Here is a 19,213-nt window from a genome sequence, read left to right as displayed (position 1 = left end):
ATTAACTCCCTCGTAAATCTCGCGCACTTACTCGCGCGGGAAACTTCGGTATTAAAATAACAATATATTCCATACATTGTTATAATACAGAATAAAAAAAGGCCAAAGCCGCTCGTTACACGGACCCGATAAATCTCCGAAATTACGTAAAAGCCTGCGCAAATAATTCACCCAACGCGTCTCTCTCGCTCGCTCGCGGAACTCGTCGTGATTTGCCAGTGCAACGGTCTCGAAACGTGTCAAGCGGGACACTTAATTAGAAATCGATTGACTTGCCGCCGATCGGCTTCCCTATAGCTATTATGCGCGTCTAAAGCTTCTCTTTCTCTCACCTCTCACAGCGGGACACTCTCACCTCTCTCTCTCGCTGCTAAATTCTGTCCTCGTCCTCGTCGTCGCTGCATCGCGCACGACTTTCGTTTTTAATTATATATTCCGGCGCGCACTTAACGAGCAGCGATGTATATAGCTTCAGAGGCTCTTCTGCAGTGTGCGGATCGCTGAATTGAGAATCTATTTGATTATTGCGCTTGCTTTGTCGCGCGCGCGCTGTCGAGGAATGGAAATGTTGAGAGCGAAATTAACTTACTGGTAATTTGAGATTCTTGGTATAGCGACGAGTGACTAAGAACTTTCTTCGTAAAAATGCGCCTGTGTTTATTTCGCAGATATGTACATTTTAATTAAATATAATCGCGTCGTCGTCGTCGTCGTTGGGTAAGAGTGAAATATGCGCTGATATCATCGCCGTCGACGATTTACAAAATTTATCCGCGCTTATACATTTATTTCACATCAAAGCTGGAGCGCCAATTACTTTCGATTTCGCATACCTGTGTATTTACACATGTATCGCGTGTGTCATGAATATTTAAAAAAAGCCTCTGACCTCTTTTCGAGTGGAATATACACATAAATAATTACAATTAAAGAAATCAAGGCTGGCAGTGCAGTTTGGCGTTACACCTCAGATCATCGAGATCCTTCCTGCTCCCCAGTAACAAGGCGTTCGTCACTGTCACGTCTCTGTACAAATAATTCTTGTGAGGCTTCGCAAAATCTTCCGCGTTGCGCAACAACGTCGCCGTTGCACGTCCTCCTCTATGTATCTGACTCTCCTTCTCCGCACCGAGAATATCCTCGATTCTCACGGTCTGTATCACCTCCTCTTTCTCCTTTTTCGTCTCGAGCTTTTTTTCTCCGGAGACGTTGTTCTGAAGTAGTTCGTTCACGTAATATTCGAGCGGAAGCAGCTCTGGCAAGGAGTGTCGAGACTGCAAGAAATTGGGTTCTCGAAATTCCTGGATGCTCAGGGTCGACACTACCTCCGACAGCCTCTGCATGACTTTTTGGAGGACGTAGTGCTCGTTGGCGTTTTTTCGCACGCGTACCTCCAGACTACCGGCCTGTAAGCAAATGTTTTTTTTTTTAATGTCCGTTGGTGCTTTGATTTAACTTTAAAACGGCTTACCAGTTTTCCGAAGGACTTTGTCCAGAATCTCTCGTTCCGGAACTCCAGAACGCCGTCGATGATGAGGGCTTCGCGTAGGCACTTGTCGAGCTGCTCACTCATATGATGAGATAGCTTCTGAAATAACGAAGAAGAGCTTTTGTTAATTCTGCGAAATTGGATAACGACCTAATTTAGTTGCAAAAATTAAAAGTGGCCTTTGATTAAAACAAAACCGATGCATTTTTAATTAAGGAAATTAATCACACGCAAGAGTAGCTCTTGAGCTCGAGCCAGTATACGAGCTGTCGGTCGAGATTCCCGACACCGATGAGAGTATCCCAGATACACAAGCTCTATATTTAATTTAGCTGATCTCCTTAACCTTGTTAGCGGCTTAGCTGACGGGTAGCGCGCTTTGCTACTCTTCTAATAATGACAACTCCGTGCATACACGACGAGCTGTATATTCAAACGAATCCACTCTCGCTTAATCGTTACTCTAAAAAGATCGCAAAAAGTGTCGAAATAGATAACGCAAATTTGCCAAAAGACTAAACGCCATCACCGCAGTCGCTTTACCAACAGCCAACCGTAAACAATTTCTCGAGAATGTCCTCATTGTCCCTCTATAAACAAACCGCAACGATTCGATACTTTGCGAAGCAATTTCCCCGCGGCGGAACTTTCAGTGTCAAAAACACACCGAACACAGCACTCTCACCTGAAGTATGATCGAAGCGGTGAAAAATGCAAGTGGCAGCATTGACGCCACGGTCAGACCGATGACCGCAAACGCCGCGGCCGTATCTACGGTGTACAGCTCCCTGTAAATTTCACAAGTATATAGTGATACAACTGAAATTTAATTTTTTATACTAAATACTCACCAATAGTGTATGGCCGTGTGCACACCGCACAGAATGACGAAGCTGATAAAGTTGCTGCCGAGAATGGGATTGACACCCTTGAGTGTGGGACAGGGCAGAGCTTTGCAAACCACATGATTCAAGCCAGCGTCCGGATGACCGAGGATCGTCCCCAGATGCGCGACCAGTCCCAGAATAGCTCCCAGTCCCAATCGGCCTCTGGAATCACAATGCGCGATTATTCAATTTCTACGTCAACGATGTTTACATAACAATATCTCCTCCGCGCTTTATCCCAGTGCGCGCAAGCTCTTCCTTAGGGAAGAGAGAGAGAGAGAGAACAATAATTATTCGCCCACAGATAAGCGATAATCGTGCAGCTGTGCGGACACTGTGTACGTCTTTTCTTCCTCTCTTTCTCACTAGTGTGGAGAGAGATAAAGAGGTATAATTTCGAGGTCGTAGGTCATCGCGCCGAAGCTTTTCTTTTATCTCTATAGCTCGAGCAGTGTGTGTACGAAGTGAAGCCGTTTGTGAATCGGCGATTTTTATACTACGGACTTCCGCGAGATTTCCCGTGATTATGTGTATTATATTGGTTCGAGATATTGGCCGAGGAATTCGAGATGGCTTATTATTCAGTGCAGCGCGCGAGCTTTATCGGAAAGCTCTTCAAGATTGTTTATAGTCAGCCGCGACGATTCGATGTATATAAACACGCATTATACCCACACACACACAGAGATTTAATTATCTGCGTCAGAGCGAGTTTTTCGCGTTGTCTTGTTTTTAACAATCCGTGAACCATCTATGATAAATAAAATGTCGATAAAACTCACTCGTGAACGACGACGGGCTGTTCCCTAATCCTAGCAATGGCATCGATAGCGACGAGTAACGCAACGATGAGCGAGAGACAAGAGGAAGCCAGGAGGGCCAGGACCTCGTACTTTTCCAAGCCCAATACCGAGATCGAATCCTTGAGGTCGTGGACGACAGCTGACGGCGCTGTAAACGGCCTCTGACACTTGGCCCATCGCTGCTGCTGCTGCTGCTGCGGCTCCTGCGGTGGTGGTTTGGATTTGTATGGAGCAGCGATGCAGAGTTCGGAGAATCTTTGGCTTTGCCGTAAAGTATTCTGCTCCACCCAGATGGAAATCAGACAGACCGCCAGAGCGCAGACGTTGAAGACTACCGTGTTTACGTAGGCGAGCAGAGCTGCGAATTTAGAAATTTATTCGTTCGTTGGTCGAGGCTCTTTTTTTAAAATTAACTTTGTTGGGTGAACGTTTTAAATTATGCGTCGAGCGTTTGAAACGAAAGCAAACTGTGGAGTCGATTTGCGATTAAGTTTTGTAGAAATGATACCTGCAGTAATTAGGTCAGGACGCTGTTCGCGTCAAAAAAGCATCATACTAACCAAGACTCTCAGTGGAAGCCGACCAATTGCACAAGTAGTACACGACGAGACTGTTGCAAGAAATCAAGAACACAATCCACTTGCAGTCCCTCTGCCTCAGCACACTCAACACTTGAATCTTCAGTCCGGACGAGTCCTCCCCCGGAAGCTTCTCGGCGCCTACAAAAGCTCATCGCACAATGGTAAACAACTATTTCGCAAACGCAAAAAAAAAAAAAAAAAAAATACACAAAGTGTGTCACTCCAATATCCCCGATAAGTCGATATAGTTCGGAGTGCAGCGTCGGCGTATAAAGTTCACGCGCGATTACAATGTGCGCAGCCGTGACATACAAGTGCACTTGCTAGAGATAATCCATATCGCGGGGCGAGTTTGCTGAAACGCACAATCGGCTGTATACTCGTATAGTTTAATTAATTGGGAGTTATACGCGTTCGCGTGAAAAATGTCGTCCTCCTTTTTTTATACAGTAACTCACCGCCATCGATCTTGACCAAACGACCGCACTCGACACTGGCATCATTAGCGCCGTGACTGTAGCTCATGTTCACTCCTCATCGTTCCAGCCCTGCATCGGCCATTTTTTCCTCTCTTTCTCTGGCTTAAAGAAACCTTCTCTCTTCGAAGAACAGAAGCAATTCGTATAAAACAGGAGCTGAACACACTCGATAAACTCGAAACTTCGGTAGAAGAAAAATTCTAATTCAATTCAACGGCTGCATGCGTAGTAAAATAAAAAAAGCAAAAGCTTCCTCGAAATCCCTTTCTCTCTCCTCGAACTACTCGTAAATTACATCGCGGGGCGCGCGCGACTTGCGCGACTAAAAGAATTTCCCCAATAACATAACTTTACACCGAGTTAGAAAAGCTCGCGCGCGTTTACCCTCTCTATATCGTCAGCTCCGCTCCAGCACTCGCCGGAACTATCCTCGTGTATGCTTCCTCGAATGTATTTATCGCGCGCGGAGCAACTAAAAGTTGCTGAAGAGAAAACGTTGTATGGAAACTATTATTGCGCTCGCGGATTTCGTCAACGCGCGACGATCGGCACAGCAGAACTGAAGAGCCGACTCGGCCATCCGTGCGAGCGTTATAGTTCTCTCTCTCTCTCTCTCGTGAAATTGCGATAAGAATCGTGTCTTACAGTCGTGTATAATGGTGTATAGTTATTCGCTTGGAGATCGTGGAATACGTATGGGTTTAGCGGGCCGTAACGAGAGACGATGTGCGCGAGCACCGAGTGGCTTAATGTTATACGCTCGTTTGGTTCGCTGCGGCGTAACGGATGCGCCGTAAAGCAATTAAGGAGAGCCTTTGGAAACTGATAATTTGTCGGCGGTGCAGTAGCTATGTACTCTGTAATGGGATGCGCTGTCGACGCTGACTCCATTATTCGAGGGATGTATGTGTGCGCAGCGTTATGGGGAGTAACGTGGATTTTCGACTTGGCAATAGTAGAGCATTTTTCTTTGGTTTCCTGCTGTTGATTGTCGTTAGAGAATCGATTTGATTGTCCCTTTTTAAAGTTAATATTAAATTGTTCGCGAACGTTTATTGGATTATTCGATTGGGAGTTTTGCACAATTGGCGAGTTACGGCACGATGCGATAGCTGACCGCTTTGCGGAATCGCTGTAGCCATGTGGAAATTATGCAATTTTTATCCAAAACCTTATCTGGCGCGTGCTTAATCTTTGCCTGGTCATTAAATTCGTTCACGATTACGACTCCTCTACTTTTTTTGATAATGGGTTCAATGGCTTCTTTTTTGAAAAAAAAAGTTTACTTGTATTTTAGTACAAGATTTTTTTTCAGTACCCAGCATCGATGCTTGAATGCTGTTGTAGACAGATTAATTAAATTTCGCACAAAGGAGACAAGACCCATTATATCTTTTACAACCCTGAAACTTGGCATTTGCAAGTTGAAATTGAATCATAAAAAAAAAAAAAAGAAAATAATTAAATCCAAATAATCTGCAGATCTCTGTTTTATCCACGACTACATTCTTTTGTCATTTCGCAGAGCATCCGCTGCGGCGATTCGGCGCTGGTGCTCAGTACATGGCAATTTGACATTTGTACGCGTAACATATCTGATAATATGTACTTATATGTATTAAATTTGTTATCGCATTCGGAATGGCGCGAGTTTTGTTTTATAAATCGCACTTTAATTACACCGGATTGAGAGCGACTTACGAAATGTGAAATCGGGGCGGTAAACTTGGTCCTTTGATGGTGAGAAAAACGAGAAAGTAACCTGTCAAGTGCTGTAAACCACCTGTTGGCTTTGGTTTGTTCACGAATTCCTCCAAGTTTGGATATTTCTTGCGGAAAATAAATTGAAATCCGTAACTGATAAATGACGCTGAAAAAAAGTTTATAATCGCAATCGTTCAAAATCATGACGGCTCACGTAATGTGCCTGACCTCTTCAGGAGGTATTCCACTGTTTGTGAGAAAAAAAGGAGAAGGAGAATTGGTAATTACCCTTTTCTTAACGTAAAAAATCTTTGCCTAAAGTAACCTGTACTATTAAAATAATGTTTTCAATGCAGATGACTTTTTCAAAAATGGCATCTCTGAACGGAGTGCACATGTTTTTGAAAACTCACAATGTTGAGTTAATAAACACAGACATGCCAGATACAACAGTTGTCTGGAAAGAGTTCAAAGGGTGCATCACCTTGATAGCAATTGCAAGTGGCACAACAAAGCGAGTCATTGACAAATTTTTAGATGCAGTCTTCAATGCCATGATTTTAATTGTTGGCCTCAAGGACCTAGAGCAGCCTAGAAGTGTGGAAAGATTGAAAAGGGATTTGCGTGCTTGTTATTCCATTATTGACAGACTACTGGAGTGTTTGGATATAGCAGACAGAACGGGAACTAAAACTGATTTGGTTGATCTCACAGACTGCATTATGTGCTCTGAAAACCATCTACTACAGGTAATTGAACATAACTTATTTTACAACTACAATCAGAGAAAAAGTCATTAATATTTTGAAATGATAGATATGTCTTGAGGGCTACATGGAGTGCTTGGATTCACTGTACGGATGTGTTCTAATACACGACTGTTTGGCAGTTGCAACAGAAAGTTGGTGGTCACTTGATGCTATAGAGAGGAAACTACTGATTCTAGCAATTACAGCAGAAAGTAACTGCACTGCCAAAGATTTGCCAATTTTTTTGCCTAATAAAAGTCCGAATGTAAGTAATTATCATTGCAAGATATAATAAAACTGTTAAAAAATATTATTCAATTTTTTGGATTTCACTAGCTAGCCTATCGCTTAGTAAATGTGACTTTGGTCAATAATGTTCAAGTTTTGGCTTTATGCGGCCCAACACCTGATTTACCTGAAATTGAAAGACTAGCTATACAATGTTGGAGAAATAGTATAGAAACCTTGCGCACATCAGAACAGTGTTATCCCAGGAATTTCCCTTCAAGCATATCGTTAGATTCTGCAATATTAGGGTAAATTATAATTATAATTAAATTTTTTTTAATGTATATGCTTAAAATACTGAACTGAAATACAAAATAATTCAACTGATACAGGTTTCTACTAGTCAACTACAAAATAGGAAAATTTGTTCTCAGTGGAAATGCTCAACATTCAAAAAATCACGTTTCTGGGACTCATCGACTAGATACTATAAGAACTTTTTACCATCATGCCGTGGAAACGTTTCTACTTCCCGTAGATGACAACTCAGAAAAGGAGGAAGAGCCAAACAAATCTGCACATCAGTTTAAAGGGGCTAAGGAAACATACTGGTGTTCGGAGTATCATAAATGCCATGCACTAAAAGAAACAGATCATATTTTCTGCGTACTGTACACATCTACTGTGCCTACTCATACAATGAGACTAATAACTCAAAAGACATTAAAAATACTTTTAGCAGATAAACAAGTATGTTGGTAAAGTTGAAGTGAATAAATATTTTTTACAAAAGTTATCAAAGATGAATCTTTTTATTGAATTCTCTTATTTGCGTGAAAAAAATATTTTTTTTTTTTCATAACATACCAAGTCTTTGTCTTTCACTTCATCTTAGATATATTACAACCTTTCCTATCAACTGCTTCTTATAATTTTTTAATTATGCTTCATTATCATTCTACATTTGCAATAAATAAAACTGTTTATTACAACAGTAACTTAAATACCTTAAGGCTTGCTGCACAATTACTGAAAAAGTGACAAGATAAAGTGCATAGCAAAAATGAACAAACAGCTTTGTTTCATTTCTGCATTATCTATGAGAGTTCTCTGTTTATAGCTGCTAATTTCCTCTTCACTGCAGGTGAACATAATGCCATTTATCGACTGAAAGTATTGAAAGATTTGTTAATTTAGGAGTAGAAAAAGTGAAATAGAAACAGAATACACGTGTGCAACAGAAGAAAAATTATAATTTATTCATCAATCTTTTGGACAGGTAATAAATTTTGTTGACTGTAATAAAATCCAAAGGTGAAAAAACTAGAAAAAGAGAAAAATTATTGTTAAACTTACCAATAGGATCAATAGGCAGTGCTACTTGTGGTTCTGGAGATTTCTGTAGGACCTCATTTGCAGCATTTGTTGTGATTTGGAACGGACTGTCCGTTACCGTTACATTTGTACTGAAAATAATTAATGAAAGTTAGATACTAAAAATAAAATTCAGTGCACAAATAGTTCGTTAACAAAGGCTTAACGAACCATGAAATGTTTCCAGAACTAGTTTCTTTCTTAATAAGGCTTTGCCAGTGCTTGTGTACTTCTTCAATAACATGTAAAGAAAAGTCCCTCGATTTTGCTTCTCCATTGAAGGCAAATTGATTTTCTGGCTTGCCATCAGGAATTTTGTAGATCTTGAACCATTCAACTGTGGCTTTCAGTAAACCTGGATAATGCTTATCAATATCAGCAACATCTAAACAGATAATAAGTTTTATTTTAGTATTCAAGTAGAAGAGGACGTTCAAGTTTTAGAGTAATTCTGTCACTTTTTTAACAAAACAATGACATTCAACTTTTTGCTGTATCTAATGGAGCGTCATACAATCAAGCAATGTCTTTAATTTTGATTATGTAACTCCATATTCATCATGGAAATATACGATTAGATTGGCCTTGATTGAAGTCTCTTTTAAGTTCAAGTTGTAGTACTGATATACGTGTGCAAGACATTATTTTGAAGGAGAAAGTTATCACAGTGAAATTAAATTTACCATTCATCTGATTAGCCAACGGGTCATTCACATCGATGACAATAATCTTCCAATCAGTTTCACCTGAAATAATAAGCAAAGTACTTAAATAGATCATCAACAATGGAAAAGTTTTGAAATTATCTCCTACACACCTTCATCAATAAGTGCAACGCAACCTAGAACTTTCACTTTCAACACTTCACCTCGTTTGGCTACCTGAAATCATAAAAAATAGCTTAAATTCATTTAATAATCATTATCATGAGTTAAATGTGTGCAATACAGTTTATTTTATTTACCCTGTAGCCAATCTCCAAAACATCAATGGGATCATTGTCTCCTTTAAAACCAGTGGCCTCATCCAATACATCTGGGTTTTCCCATGTCTGTAAAGAAATTTAACATTGAATCACATGTAAGAAATCTAATCTAAGTTAATGTTTAAAAACGCTCATCAATGATGAGCCATTGACCTTGACTAGTAAACTCTTATCAAAGCTACAATTATCTTTCGTGCAGAATTTGATTGTAGATTTCAAGAAAATGACTTTAGCCTCTGCCCAAAGGTTAAATAAATTGTTCACTTCCTATGTGATACAATGCTATTTCTGACAAGATATTACAGTATGATATAAATGAATTATTCAAGCATGACTGCATTACTCATAATGATCCAACATACTTGTGGAAGTGCGCCATAATTCCAGATGTAGCCGTGGTGGGGGAAGCAATTGGCAACAAATCTGAGATTACCCTTCTTAATATCTTGCTTGATTGGGTTCAACGTTTCCTTCAAGTTAATTTCCATTTTTGCATTTGTCCACCTTGGTACTTCAACGACCATGTGGAATGTTTTGTTGGCTTCATCCGCAAACAATGGGATGTCATGCATAGGAGAAATTGGGCTGTTTTCATTTTCTGCAATAAAACATAATCATTTTATAAATCAATTGATCAAACATAAATATGCGTATCAATGAACAATACTTAATTTGCAGTAGAAAATTCACGCGAAATACTAGAAAGTTAATATTAATAAGCTTGGAATCAAAGTCTAGTTTCATCATGAAATGAATGCATCAATATATGCTGGAAACAGGTTTGCTCCTCTTATATATGCATATTCATTACTTTCTCCTGCAGCCAAAGTATAGAGCAGTGAATGTCAGGTATGTGGAATGCCTGTCTATAATGCATTCGCAAACGCCTTGAGCAAACTAACTTTTACGAGATTAACAGCGTTTATTATTAGTTTATGACGGACTATCAGAGATAACGCGCGATATCAATGCCAAGAACTGAAAAAAACCGAACTCCAAAAAATAAGTGCTCCTCGATTCTAAAATCGTAAATAATTGCGCGGATGAGTACAGTCGCAAAAAAAAGTGCTGCATCTAATTGCCGCACGCGTTTCGTCATTGTCTGGTATACGTATAATGCAGGAAGCTCAGGGTTAAAGGTGAGACAGACTGCGGGGGCTCGTCGCGTAATCTACCTACACACAGCAGCATGCAGTAACTTGTCGATAATCATTCGCCCGTTCAAGAAGCAAAGGTCGATCAGCGCTCGGAAACATATTCATCGATCGCGTGTTCTAGCTAAAAAATCCTTGACCTTCCGTTCTCTCTCACCAACTCGATAATCAAGCTCGCGGAAACTCGGCGAAGAAGAAAAAAAAAACGAAGGCGGCGATAGGTTAGAGCCGGCGAGTAGCTTTATAATAAAAAAAGAAATACTCACGGAAGAAGAGCCGGTACTCGGGCGAGTTGGGCGCGCCTCGTTCTACGGTGCTGAAGCTCGTCGACATGTTCCTGGCGATAACGGACTTGCGAGCTAACGACTCCTGCACTGGCTGGCGCAGCTGCTGCACTAGTACTCGGGACGGTGAGCGCGACTGCAGGAGCGCGAGCCTATTCAAACCGCGACAACGTAACACGTGCAACGTCGCCGTCGTCGTCGACATGGTACAATTGCTCGCGCGCCAACGGCCTCTGTACTACTAATCTCGGACTTACCGACCGCGGAGACATCTGCTGGCGGAGCGCGCGAATTATGAATATATATTACATATTCGTTTGTTGCTTTTATTCGCGGTGTGCAAGTATTGTTGCGCCAGCAGTGGGTGAATCATCGATATAATGATGCGAGAGTGACGTTATTATCGAGTCGCCGATGCTGGAGACTGACGTAACTCTTCGATTCGGTTGATTGGGGTTGGAATTTTCGCGATCGAATTTATCCGTGGTGTAAGAGATCTTTGAGACGATAAGCGAAAACTAGAATTACACCATAGTACTTTTAGTGGATTTTGTTTTCGGTTTGACCGATACCGCGGCTTTATTCTTTCGTCGTGCGCTCGGGATCGGCGTGATAAGTTGAAAGCTAACAATTATCAGCAGCACAAGCTGGAGCGGAAGAAGCGCTCGATACGCACACAATAGGATTAACAATTATGCACTAGCAGATTTAATATTAATTTTATTATATTCTTTCATTTTAAATAATTGCCTTGAAAAAGACGACGACGCTAATGCATGTTAGCCAAGATGTAGTCGGTGAAAGAAGTCGCGCGCATGAAGATCGCGGGAGTGTTTCCACTTCCGCATCGGTAACCGTTAGAGACAATACCGATCAGGTAATAGATCGAGCCGTCCCTGTACATGAGTGGGCCGCCGCTGTCACCCTTTAAAAGTTTTCACTTTCAATTATAACATACACTTCGGATATATGGATGTAAAATTATTAATAATCATATGCATGCGGCTACCTGACAGGGACTTTTTTTCTCATTCCCAGCGCATATGACGTTCGACGTGATGTTCATCAAGCGCAGATCATTCTGGCACTTGTCGTTCCTGATCACTCGAAGTTCGGCTTCTCGAAGACCATTGCTCTGCGTGCCATCTGTGAACATCGCGCATTATTCGATGTCATCCACATTATAAAACGGCCTTCGACTATGTATATTATTCTCACCAAACTCCAGCGCACCCCATCCAGCAACGAAGGCAGATTCGCCCACGAAATTCTTGCGGTTGATTCTTCTCGACTGGATAGGCAAGCAGATGGGCTGTATGGCGTCTGAACGCAAAGCTCACTTTTCATCAACGTTATACGCGTACTTAGAAAGTTAAAATTTTCAAGAATCATCGTACCCGTGAACTCCACCTCCTCGTCGAGTTTCAAAAGAGCCACATCGTTCTCGAAACCGCTGTGGTTGTACTTGGGATGTATGTAGATCTTCTTAATCGAATAGTGAACAGCGTCGTCAGCGGTATCGAGGGTAGTACTGCCCAAAGTGGCGATCGCGTTCAACTTGACCTCGTAAAAGCAATGTGCTGCCGAAACTACGTGACGACTCGTGATCAAAGTGCCGCCGCAGGAGTAGTACGCGTAGCCGGTACTCTTGTCGTAGGTACCGATGGCGGCGAGCCAAGGCCAAGAGCCTGATGATGGGATAACGATTTTATGAATTTTTAGTCTAATTTTTAATAGATATAGTCAGGTGCGAATAATTACGCTCTTTGGACAGCACCCCGCTGACGACTCGTCGGAAAGCCTGTTGACGGAAGCCGCAGTCCGGTGGCGATGGTAGTTCGGCGATTTTTTTCCATCTGTAATCTGATTCGCCGTCGGTTATTTTTAAACGAAGATTCTTTTAACGTACTTCGATCCGGTCCATCAAACCTTTATTGTGTCGCGAAGCGACTAATCGGCAGTTCTGCGATCCTACCATTACCATTAGAACGATAGAAACGATTTTGGCAAAGCTTATTAGTTCCATATGAGTAAATGAGTATAGTAGGCTGCAGTGCAAAAAGCGCAGTATATGCGGTTGTTGATCGGAATACGACAGCGCCTATCAATATTGACACGTCATGAGCAAGGCGTTGATGTACTGCCGAGTCGTGTATATAAAAACATATCATTAACGATTTTTTACAACTTTCCAATTAGCAGATATGAGCAATGAACGATTTTACTGCTCGAGCCGCCGTAGTTTACGGCTCCTTTCTCGCGCGAGATTAATTTTCCAACAATTCTATTCTTAATAGCCTCTTCCGATTAAATCGGCCGCTGCGCATTTATAATGCTCAATCTTTCGATTCATTTTTTTTGCGATAAAGACTTTATATTACGAATGTAATTTTATGAAAAATCTCACGATGATTATCGGGTAGTGCGTATATAGGCTAATTATGCTACTTTGACAATTTTATTTATAGGAACTAAAGTAGCTTTTTATTCCCTCGTATATTTTTGGTCCCGCATTTGCTTTATCGAAAACTTTGAATACGAATTTCGCTGAGGCTGCACGATCTTGTCGAAGTAATTATGCTATTTGCATGAATCACGATTGCCAGAAAAGCTTGATATCATTCTGAGTTATCTTTCAGCTGTATAAATTTTATTTTTTTAAGTATGCCCCAGTATATACAATTTTAATTATTTATCCAATAACAGTTGACAGAGGAAAAAACCATCAATATTTGCATACGTATTGCTTAATTATGCGATAATAAATAGATGCGGCCTACAATCGGTCGACAATCTTCTATTTGTCATCATAAACAACAAGTTTTGTAGCTAAATCTTATGAATTAGACATAACCGATTAATCGATCATCGAAGAAGGTCGTATATTCTTAATTGCTGAAATAATGAAAAAAAAACGCATACGTCATCATTCTAAAACCTGGATTAGTTTTACGCTGATCTTCTGGTAACGGTCACGTATCTCTGCCACTCTACCAGGGGCCAGGATAGAGGACGGATTACGATCACCAAGAAGGCTTTGGAGCTCAAGCGATTATTACATATAGAGCAGGCAGAGTATGATGATTTTGGTTACTGTTTGTTGAGAGTTAGTAAAACAAATTAAAATTTACATTTTCATTGAATCAGTTGTGCAGCGATTGCAATATTGTCATTGGAAATTTTGGAAAATTGTACCGAGGACTCCATTACTAATTGCCCATTAGGAATTTTCTGAAGCTTCCGATAAATTAATTTCTCGACCAGAATCACATTAGACTTGAAAGGTAAAATTTCAAATTATTATAGATTACAATCGTTCGACGACCTTAATAGCTAGTGACAACATTGATTCGATATTTTATCAGCTTAAAAAATGAACCGCTGGAAGGGGAAAGTAGCCGTAGTAACAGGAGCATCTTCGGGAATCGGACTTGCGCTCTCGAAATCGTTGATTCAAGAGGGTATGATTGTCGTCGGTTTGGCGCGAAGAAAAGAGCTGATGGCGGTAAGGGCTTTAAAAATGCTATGTAATTTAAAATAAAATCCTAAAGATTTAACGATTCAATTGCCTCGACGTAAACAGAGTCGTATGAAAAACGTGGATGGATCATGTAGATTCCACCCTGTAAAATGCGATGTTGCACAAGAGGAAAACGTCACTGACTCGTTTAAATGGATAAAAGACACTTTCGGATCTACCAATATTTTAATAAACAACGCTGGATTAGCTTACTTGGGGACAGTAGAAAGTCTGTATAATTGAATATCTTAATAATGATCTATACATATACACGTGAGATCTACAATTCTATTTGTTCATTCAGATACGCCCTCGTCTCAACTTCAACACGTCCTAAACGTAAATGTCTTGGGACTTTCGTACTGTTCGAAAGAGGCGATAAAATTGATGAAGGAAAGTCAGGAAGAGTCGCACATTGTCAATATGTGCAGGTGAGTGATATATATTTTACTGCAATTAAAATATTTTATTATATTATATTATTCGATTGATTCGACTTCGTATAGTATTCTGGGGCATACGGTTGTTCCTGCAAAAAATGGCCTCCTCAACATATATTCCGCAAGTAAATTCGCCGTCAGAGCTTTGTCGAAAACTTTGAGGCAAGAGCTTCTGGACACGAAAATACGCGTTTCGGTAAGATTGCGCATTCTCTGATTACAAAGCTCGTTGAATATAGCGCACTTCGTATATTTTTCCTTTAGAACATAAGTCCAGGCATGATAAAAGCTGAGATAATGGAAAGATATTGGGATGCGTATCCCAAACTGAGAAATTGGCCTGCAATGAATCCAGAGGATGTCGCCGATTCCGTTGTGCATGTTATCGCAGCACCGTCCGTTGTCGAGATCACCGAGTTAACTTTACGACCGAAAAACTCGAAGTCGACCCCTAAAGGAAAGGACGAAGATGAAAATTTAAGCGCGTACGTTGAAATTTACTCTCAAATTTTCGATAGGAAATAGAATGTAATTGTATTTCTTTGGTTCACCAGAATAATCGCCTAAGTATAATTTATTTGTTTTAATCATTAATACTATGCACAAATCGTTTATTTTAGGCACTCAACTGTATAAACATAAATTTATACCATATTATTCAGTATGGAATCAAGGTAATGGGTTACGCGCGTGTACAGACCAGGAAAACCAGGTCGCGCGCATTGATAACCACCCGAGACTACTCCAATCAAGTAGTAAGTATTCTTCACCGGGAACATCAATGGTCCGCCACTGTCACCCTATGAAATATACAGAATTATTACATTAGTCATTAAACTCGCATATCTAAAATGTACGAAATTTATATTTTCAAAATAAAAAGTAAAATACCTGACATGCATCCTTGCCCCCTTGAGTGTAACCAGCGCATATGACGGTGTCGTCTATCACCGTATCGGTATCTAATACCGTAAAAGATATAAAAGATGCAAAAATAATTTCGTGCAAATGATAGTACGGTTAATGCGTATAGGCATAATTACTGAACGGCGTTGCTCCCCATCCAGCTACGAATAGGAAATTTGCGACAAAGTTCCGATTTTTCACACTATCCGGTACCGTCAGGCAAATGGGATGAATTTCGTCTACGGATCAAAAATTATATTTTTAGACAATCATCCGTTTCCATATGTTTAATAGTTAAAATAATGCTACCTGTGAATTCAACGTCTCGGTTAAGCGTTAACAAGGCAACATCGTTTTTCCAAAGTCACGTCATTCTAATTGGGATGTACGAGCGCTTTTACGATATTGTAATCAATCGGATTAGCGCCGTCGTCATCGTTGAATAGGACGTGTTCTCCAAGCCGCGCAAACTTGATATCCGGGATGTCAACACAGTGGGCAGCTGTAATGACGGTTCGAGCAGATATCAAAGTCCCGCCACACTTGAAGCTGCAACGCGTTCTGGTACCGTAAGCCAGAACGGCTATCATGGCCACGCATCTAACTTATAGAATTTATGCATCGAAATTTAGAGAGAAATCGTAGGATATGCGTGTTTTTATATAATTATTTCAAGCCGATTTCAATCCCATTTGGATATTGGCTGAGTACAAGCTGAAGATACAATATTATATGAAAATCATTTAATCATACAATACGTCAACTTAATTAAAATCATACCTCTGGAGCAGCTGTAAGAAAATAACACCAAAATTGCAACAACTCGACTTTATGTTTTACACGCCGAGCTGATAAATCGGCAGAGCGTTATTTTCCGCTAGAGTAATATTGCGTGGTTTAACGAGGCTGCAGTCGTTTTTACTATGGCACTGTAATAAAGAGTAGATGATTCGATTGAAATTGCTTTCACGTCAAGATCATTATAAACTATACTCCGTGATTTTGTACTACATTTCGAGTATATTTGTTCGATAAATTTTTGTACATTCTCTAACAAAGATTCAATCAACGTATTTCAATATAAAATCAAGGAAAGACGTAACGCGCATGTAAAGTCCTGGATAGCCCGCTTCGGCGCACTTGTAACCACCTGAAACTACGCCTATGAGGTAGTAGGTGTTCTTCACTGGGAACATCAGTGGTCCGCCGCTGTCACCCTGTGAAAACACAGTCGATATGCGTTAATGTAGCTAACGATGAAAAAAAAAAAAGTCACATAAGTACCTGGCAGGCATCTTTGCCGCCTTGAGCGTAACCAGCGCATATAACGCGATCGTCGACAACGGCGTTTCTAACTCTTCGGTACCGATCCTTGCAAGTGTTGCTGTCAACTACGGGAACTTGGGCTTCCAAAAGCGCGGCACTGGAAGATCCCTCTGTGAAACATCACGTGTATCAGCATTAATTTAACTGAACGTTGAAGTACTACGTATAAGAATTTCAATTACTCCACGACGTAGCTCCCCAGCCGGCGATGAAAGGAAGCTTCCGGACAAAGTTGTCGTTCTTCAATTCATCCGTTACGGGCAAGCATATGGGGTGCACTGCGTCTGTAAAAGAGATCATTAGTTTTTAAACCATCAATCACAGCTAAACAAATTGACTGCACCTGTGAATGGAACTTCTTCGGCGAGTTTCAGTATAGCGACGTCGTTTTCCGAAGTTTCCGGATTGTAATTAGGGTGAACGATCTTCTTCTTGATAACGTAATCAACGGGATGTGCGCCGTCGTCTTTGCTGTGCAAGTTGTGCTCTCCCAACCGAACGACCCTGAGATCGTTCTGTCCTTGGACGCAGTGGGCTGCGGTGATGACAGTTCGAGAAGATATCAAAGTCCCTCCGCATTTGAAGCCAACGCGATTGCTCGATTTCTGACCGTAGCCTAAGATTCCTAGCCAAGGCCAAGCTCCTACACAACATTTATTTATCAGTGAGTTCTTCGTTTTTATTCGAAAAATGAGCTATGAAAATTCACCAAGTTCGGACGGATTTCCACCGACTACTCTATCGTGTCGAGCATTGCTGAGACCACATTGAGGTGGTACAAGGGCTTGAGCGCTGGGGTGTGTTTGAATTGGTTCCGAGGTTTTGTGATCTTTAGGTTCTTCAGGCGCGCTCAATTTTGCCTGGGGACAGCAAACTCTGAACTGATCACTGTTTCCAGGACAACGGAGTTGAGCAACTGCTTGACGTCCTATCGTCGGTTCTTCCCTTAGAAGAGTGACTATTGACTCGCATTTCAGGACGTTGACGCATTTTCCTGGTTTGTCGGCCAGTGTGCGACAGGATTGGGCTCTTGACGTCGAGACTTCGTCTTCATCTGGAAGATTTTTTTTTTGATTTTACCAATTTTTGTAATTGTTAAAGGAGCTTACCTTGCGATAATACTTGTTGGAGCACCAAAATACAAATGATGTAGAATGATAGTATCTTGCAAGTTTTCGGTGTAATTATTGACATAATTAAAACTATTGGAATAGAAACTCATGAAAATATCAACAGAAAGAGTAGATCTTCCTCAGTTTGCTATGGCTGCAGCTTGGGAACTGAGATAAACAAGGAAATGATGAGTTAGTTTATAATAGCTTCGACTCGTCCGATTCGCTTTAATCATTGCTAAATTGCATGCATTAAAAACTCAACAAACGTTGAATCTGCATATAAATACGAAAGAATTTGAATAACCGCAGGGATTGATTTTATGCTACAAATATATTTTTGAAATAATACTTAGTTCAAAATCAATGAAATACAGGATTTTCAATCCCTTTTCAATTATTTACATTGTAGGATTCGATATTAATACCGATTATATAGTAGTGATTAATTCTATTCACATTGTGTGATAGAATGTTTATTGTTACAGCGAATTCAAATGATGCAGTTAGTATTGCACAACGTCCAGGTATAATCATTTTGTTGCGCAATTTCAATTCACGTCTCATAAATACGTCTTCTATAAGAGCTTTCTTTACTACACGTGATGCGTGTGTCGAAAATATTATTATCCAATAACAATTTGAGACAATTATATTTACTCATCATTATTTAAACACATAAAATCTCTCGTATATTATCACGTCACTTAATGTGCAGAGATGAATGAATTATATACCTTTTTGACAGCTGTTCCAATATTGGGATTTTTCTGCGGCAAACTCGAAAATGCTACTGAAATATCGCGGATAGATGCTAGACACTTTATACGACATACATTGATCTATAGATTAGCAGCTGTTTCCGCTGCTGCGCTTACAGCACGTGCGTTGCAATGCACTTTGTTTCTCATTGTTTTTCGCTAATAAGAAATTCATTTTTCAGTTTAAACATTTTTTTACAATTTGTTTTTTTTTGTATAATTGTCATCTGATTTACGATATACATAATTTTTTAATTTTTTGAACATGATACAAAAATTATTCACACTATTTGAAGAATGAACAGTAAAACCGAGGACTAAATTAATGCAACGAATCGTTCGACTAACTTTATAAGACTTAGAACATTTCTTTTTTGCAATTAGCATTATAATCACTTCATTCATTTTCATATACGGGTTGGCTAATTCAT

At 40.3% G+C, this 19,213-nt stretch overlaps 6 protein-coding genes across 7 annotated transcripts; 2 read left to right on the top strand and 4 right to left on the bottom strand.

Moving 5' to 3' along the window:
* Positions 1 to 636: 636 nt before the first annotated feature.
* On the bottom strand, positions 637 to 5,772 carry LOC100120479 (zinc transporter 6). Its single transcript, XM_032597485.1, has 8 exons — positions 4,624 to 5,772; positions 4,219 to 4,359; positions 3,740 to 3,898; positions 3,159 to 3,537; positions 2,341 to 2,538; positions 2,175 to 2,277; positions 1,472 to 1,588; positions 637 to 1,406 (listed from the first exon to the last, which is right to left on the bottom strand). The coding sequence occupies exons 2-8, from the start codon at positions 4,283 to 4,285 to the stop codon at positions 936 to 938; spliced, it is 1,494 nt and encodes a 497-aa protein (XP_032453376.1). The 5' UTR covers positions 4,286 to 4,359; positions 4,624 to 5,772; the 3' UTR covers positions 637 to 935.
* On the top strand, positions 5,761 to 7,716 carry LOC100120503 (protein fuzzy homolog). Its single transcript, XM_001604091.6, has 5 exons — positions 5,761 to 6,223; positions 6,300 to 6,692; positions 6,760 to 6,957; positions 7,029 to 7,228; positions 7,313 to 7,716. The coding sequence occupies exons 1-5, from the start codon at positions 6,146 to 6,148 to the stop codon at positions 7,680 to 7,682; spliced, it is 1,239 nt and encodes a 412-aa protein (XP_001604141.1). The 5' UTR covers positions 5,761 to 6,145; the 3' UTR covers positions 7,683 to 7,716.
* Positions 7,714 to 11,019, bottom strand: LOC100120530 (inorganic pyrophosphatase). Of its 2 annotated transcripts, none has more exons than XM_001604116.6 (8): positions 10,700 to 11,019; positions 9,642 to 9,877; positions 9,259 to 9,345; positions 9,112 to 9,175; positions 8,978 to 9,040; positions 8,466 to 8,679; positions 8,277 to 8,386; positions 7,714 to 8,087 (listed from the first exon to the last, which is right to left on the bottom strand). In XM_001604116.6, the coding sequence occupies exons 1-8, from the start codon at positions 10,920 to 10,922 to the stop codon at positions 8,056 to 8,058; spliced, it is 1,029 nt and encodes a 342-aa protein (XP_001604166.1). In that variant the 5' UTR covers positions 10,923 to 11,019; the 3' UTR covers positions 7,714 to 8,055. The 2 variants fall into 2 exon arrangements, with proteins under 2 accessions (XP_001604166.1, XP_031780906.1); XM_031925046.2 differs by lacking the exon at positions 7,714 to 8,087 and adding an exon at positions 8,151 to 8,216 and having other exon boundaries at positions 10,700 to 10,954.
* Positions 11,020 to 11,420: 401 nt separating this feature from the next.
* Positions 11,421 to 12,848, bottom strand: LOC100379181 (serine protease). The gene is given in 6 exon segments (NM_001172592.1): positions 11,421 to 11,642; positions 11,727 to 11,863; positions 11,936 to 12,040; positions 12,115 to 12,405; positions 12,479 to 12,580; positions 12,647 to 12,848. Coding segments are annotated over 6 exon segments (888 nt in total). The 5' UTR covers positions 12,744 to 12,848; the 3' UTR covers positions 11,421 to 11,486.
* A 97-nt stretch (positions 12,849 to 12,945) lies between these two features.
* Positions 12,946 to 15,572, top strand: LOC100678345 (farnesol dehydrogenase-like). The gene is made up of 8 exons (XM_003425913.5): positions 12,946 to 13,792; positions 13,865 to 14,001; positions 14,083 to 14,222; positions 14,301 to 14,466; positions 14,542 to 14,668; positions 14,744 to 14,873; positions 14,942 to 15,162; positions 15,298 to 15,572. The coding sequence occupies exons 3-8, from the start codon at positions 14,091 to 14,093 to the stop codon at positions 15,311 to 15,313; spliced, it is 792 nt and encodes a 263-aa protein (XP_003425961.1). The 5' UTR covers positions 12,946 to 13,792; positions 13,865 to 14,001; positions 14,083 to 14,090; the 3' UTR covers positions 15,314 to 15,572.
* On the bottom strand, positions 15,272 to 18,866 carry LOC100120555 (venom serine protease Bi-VSP). The gene is given in 11 exon segments (XM_032596423.1): positions 15,272 to 15,477; positions 15,569 to 15,822; positions 15,893 to 15,938; positions 15,940 to 16,183; positions 16,649 to 16,800; positions 16,868 to 17,019; positions 17,092 to 17,193; positions 17,253 to 17,552; positions 17,619 to 17,963; positions 18,019 to 18,189; positions 18,759 to 18,866. Coding segments are annotated over 10 exon segments (1,836 nt in total). The 5' UTR covers positions 18,104 to 18,189; positions 18,759 to 18,866; the 3' UTR covers positions 15,272 to 15,321.
* Positions 18,867 to 19,213: the final 347 nt, after the last annotated feature.

The sequence above is a fragment of the Nasonia vitripennis genome, chromosome 2, assembly GCF_009193385.2.
Source record: "Nasonia vitripennis strain AsymCx chromosome 2, Nvit_psr_1.1, whole genome shotgun sequence".
In the NCBI taxonomy this organism is placed as follows: Eukaryota; Metazoa; Arthropoda; class Insecta; order Hymenoptera; family Pteromalidae; genus Nasonia; species Nasonia vitripennis.
This window is presented reverse-complemented; position numbering and strand designations above follow the sequence as displayed.

What these genes read in the sequence shown, in the direction of transcription:
- LOC100120503 (XM_001604091.6), top strand. Translation starts at nt 6,146, where the DNA reads ATGACGGCTCACGTAATGTGCCTGACCTCTTCAGGAGGTATTCCACTG. An exon ending in AAAAAGGAGAAGGAGAATTG is followed by an intron (nt 6,224 to 6,299) that starts GTAATTACCCTT and finishes TTTTCAATGCAG; the next exon opens with ATGACTTTTTCAAAAATGGC. An exon ending in TTAGATTCTGCAATATTAGG is followed by an intron (nt 7,229 to 7,312) that starts GTAAATTATAAT and finishes CAACTGATACAG; the next exon opens with GTTTCTACTAGTCAACTACA.
- LOC100120530 (XM_031925046.2), bottom strand. Translation starts at nt 10,922, where the DNA reads ATGTCGACGACGACGGCGACGTTGCACGTGTTACGTTGTCGCGGTTTG. An exon ending in GTTGGCTAATCAGATGAATG is followed by an intron (nt 8,680 to 8,977) that starts GTAAATTTAATT and finishes TTATCTGTTTAG; the next exon opens with ATGTTGCTGATATTGATAAG. An exon ending in AGTTCTGGAAACATTTCATG is followed by an intron (nt 8,387 to 8,465) that starts GTTCGTTAAGCC and finishes AATTATTTTCAG; the next exon opens with TACAAATGTAACGGTAACGG.
- LOC100678345 (XM_003425913.5), top strand. Translation starts at nt 14,091, where the DNA reads ATGAACCGCTGGAAGGGGAAAGTAGCCGTAGTAACAGGAGCATCTTCG. An exon ending in GAAGAAAAGAGCTGATGGCG is followed by an intron (nt 14,223 to 14,300) that starts GTAAGGGCTTTA and finishes CGACGTAAACAG; the next exon opens with AGTCGTATGAAAAACGTGGA. An exon ending in TTACTTGGGGACAGTAGAAA is followed by an intron (nt 14,467 to 14,541) that starts GTCTGTATAATT and finishes TTGTTCATTCAG; the next exon opens with ATACGCCCTCGTCTCAACTT.
- LOC100120479 (XM_032597485.1), bottom strand. Translation starts at nt 4,285, where the DNA reads ATGAGCTACAGTCACGGCGCTAATGATGCCAGTGTCGAGTGCGGTCGT. An exon ending in CAGCCCGTCGTCGTTCACGA is followed by an intron (nt 2,539 to 3,158) that starts GTGAGTTTTATC and finishes TTGTGATTCCAG; the next exon opens with AGGCCGATTGGGACTGGGAG. An exon ending in CACACGGCCATACACTATTG is followed by an intron (nt 2,278 to 2,340) that starts GTGAGTATTTAG and finishes TGAAATTTACAG; the next exon opens with GGAGCTGTACACCGTAGATA.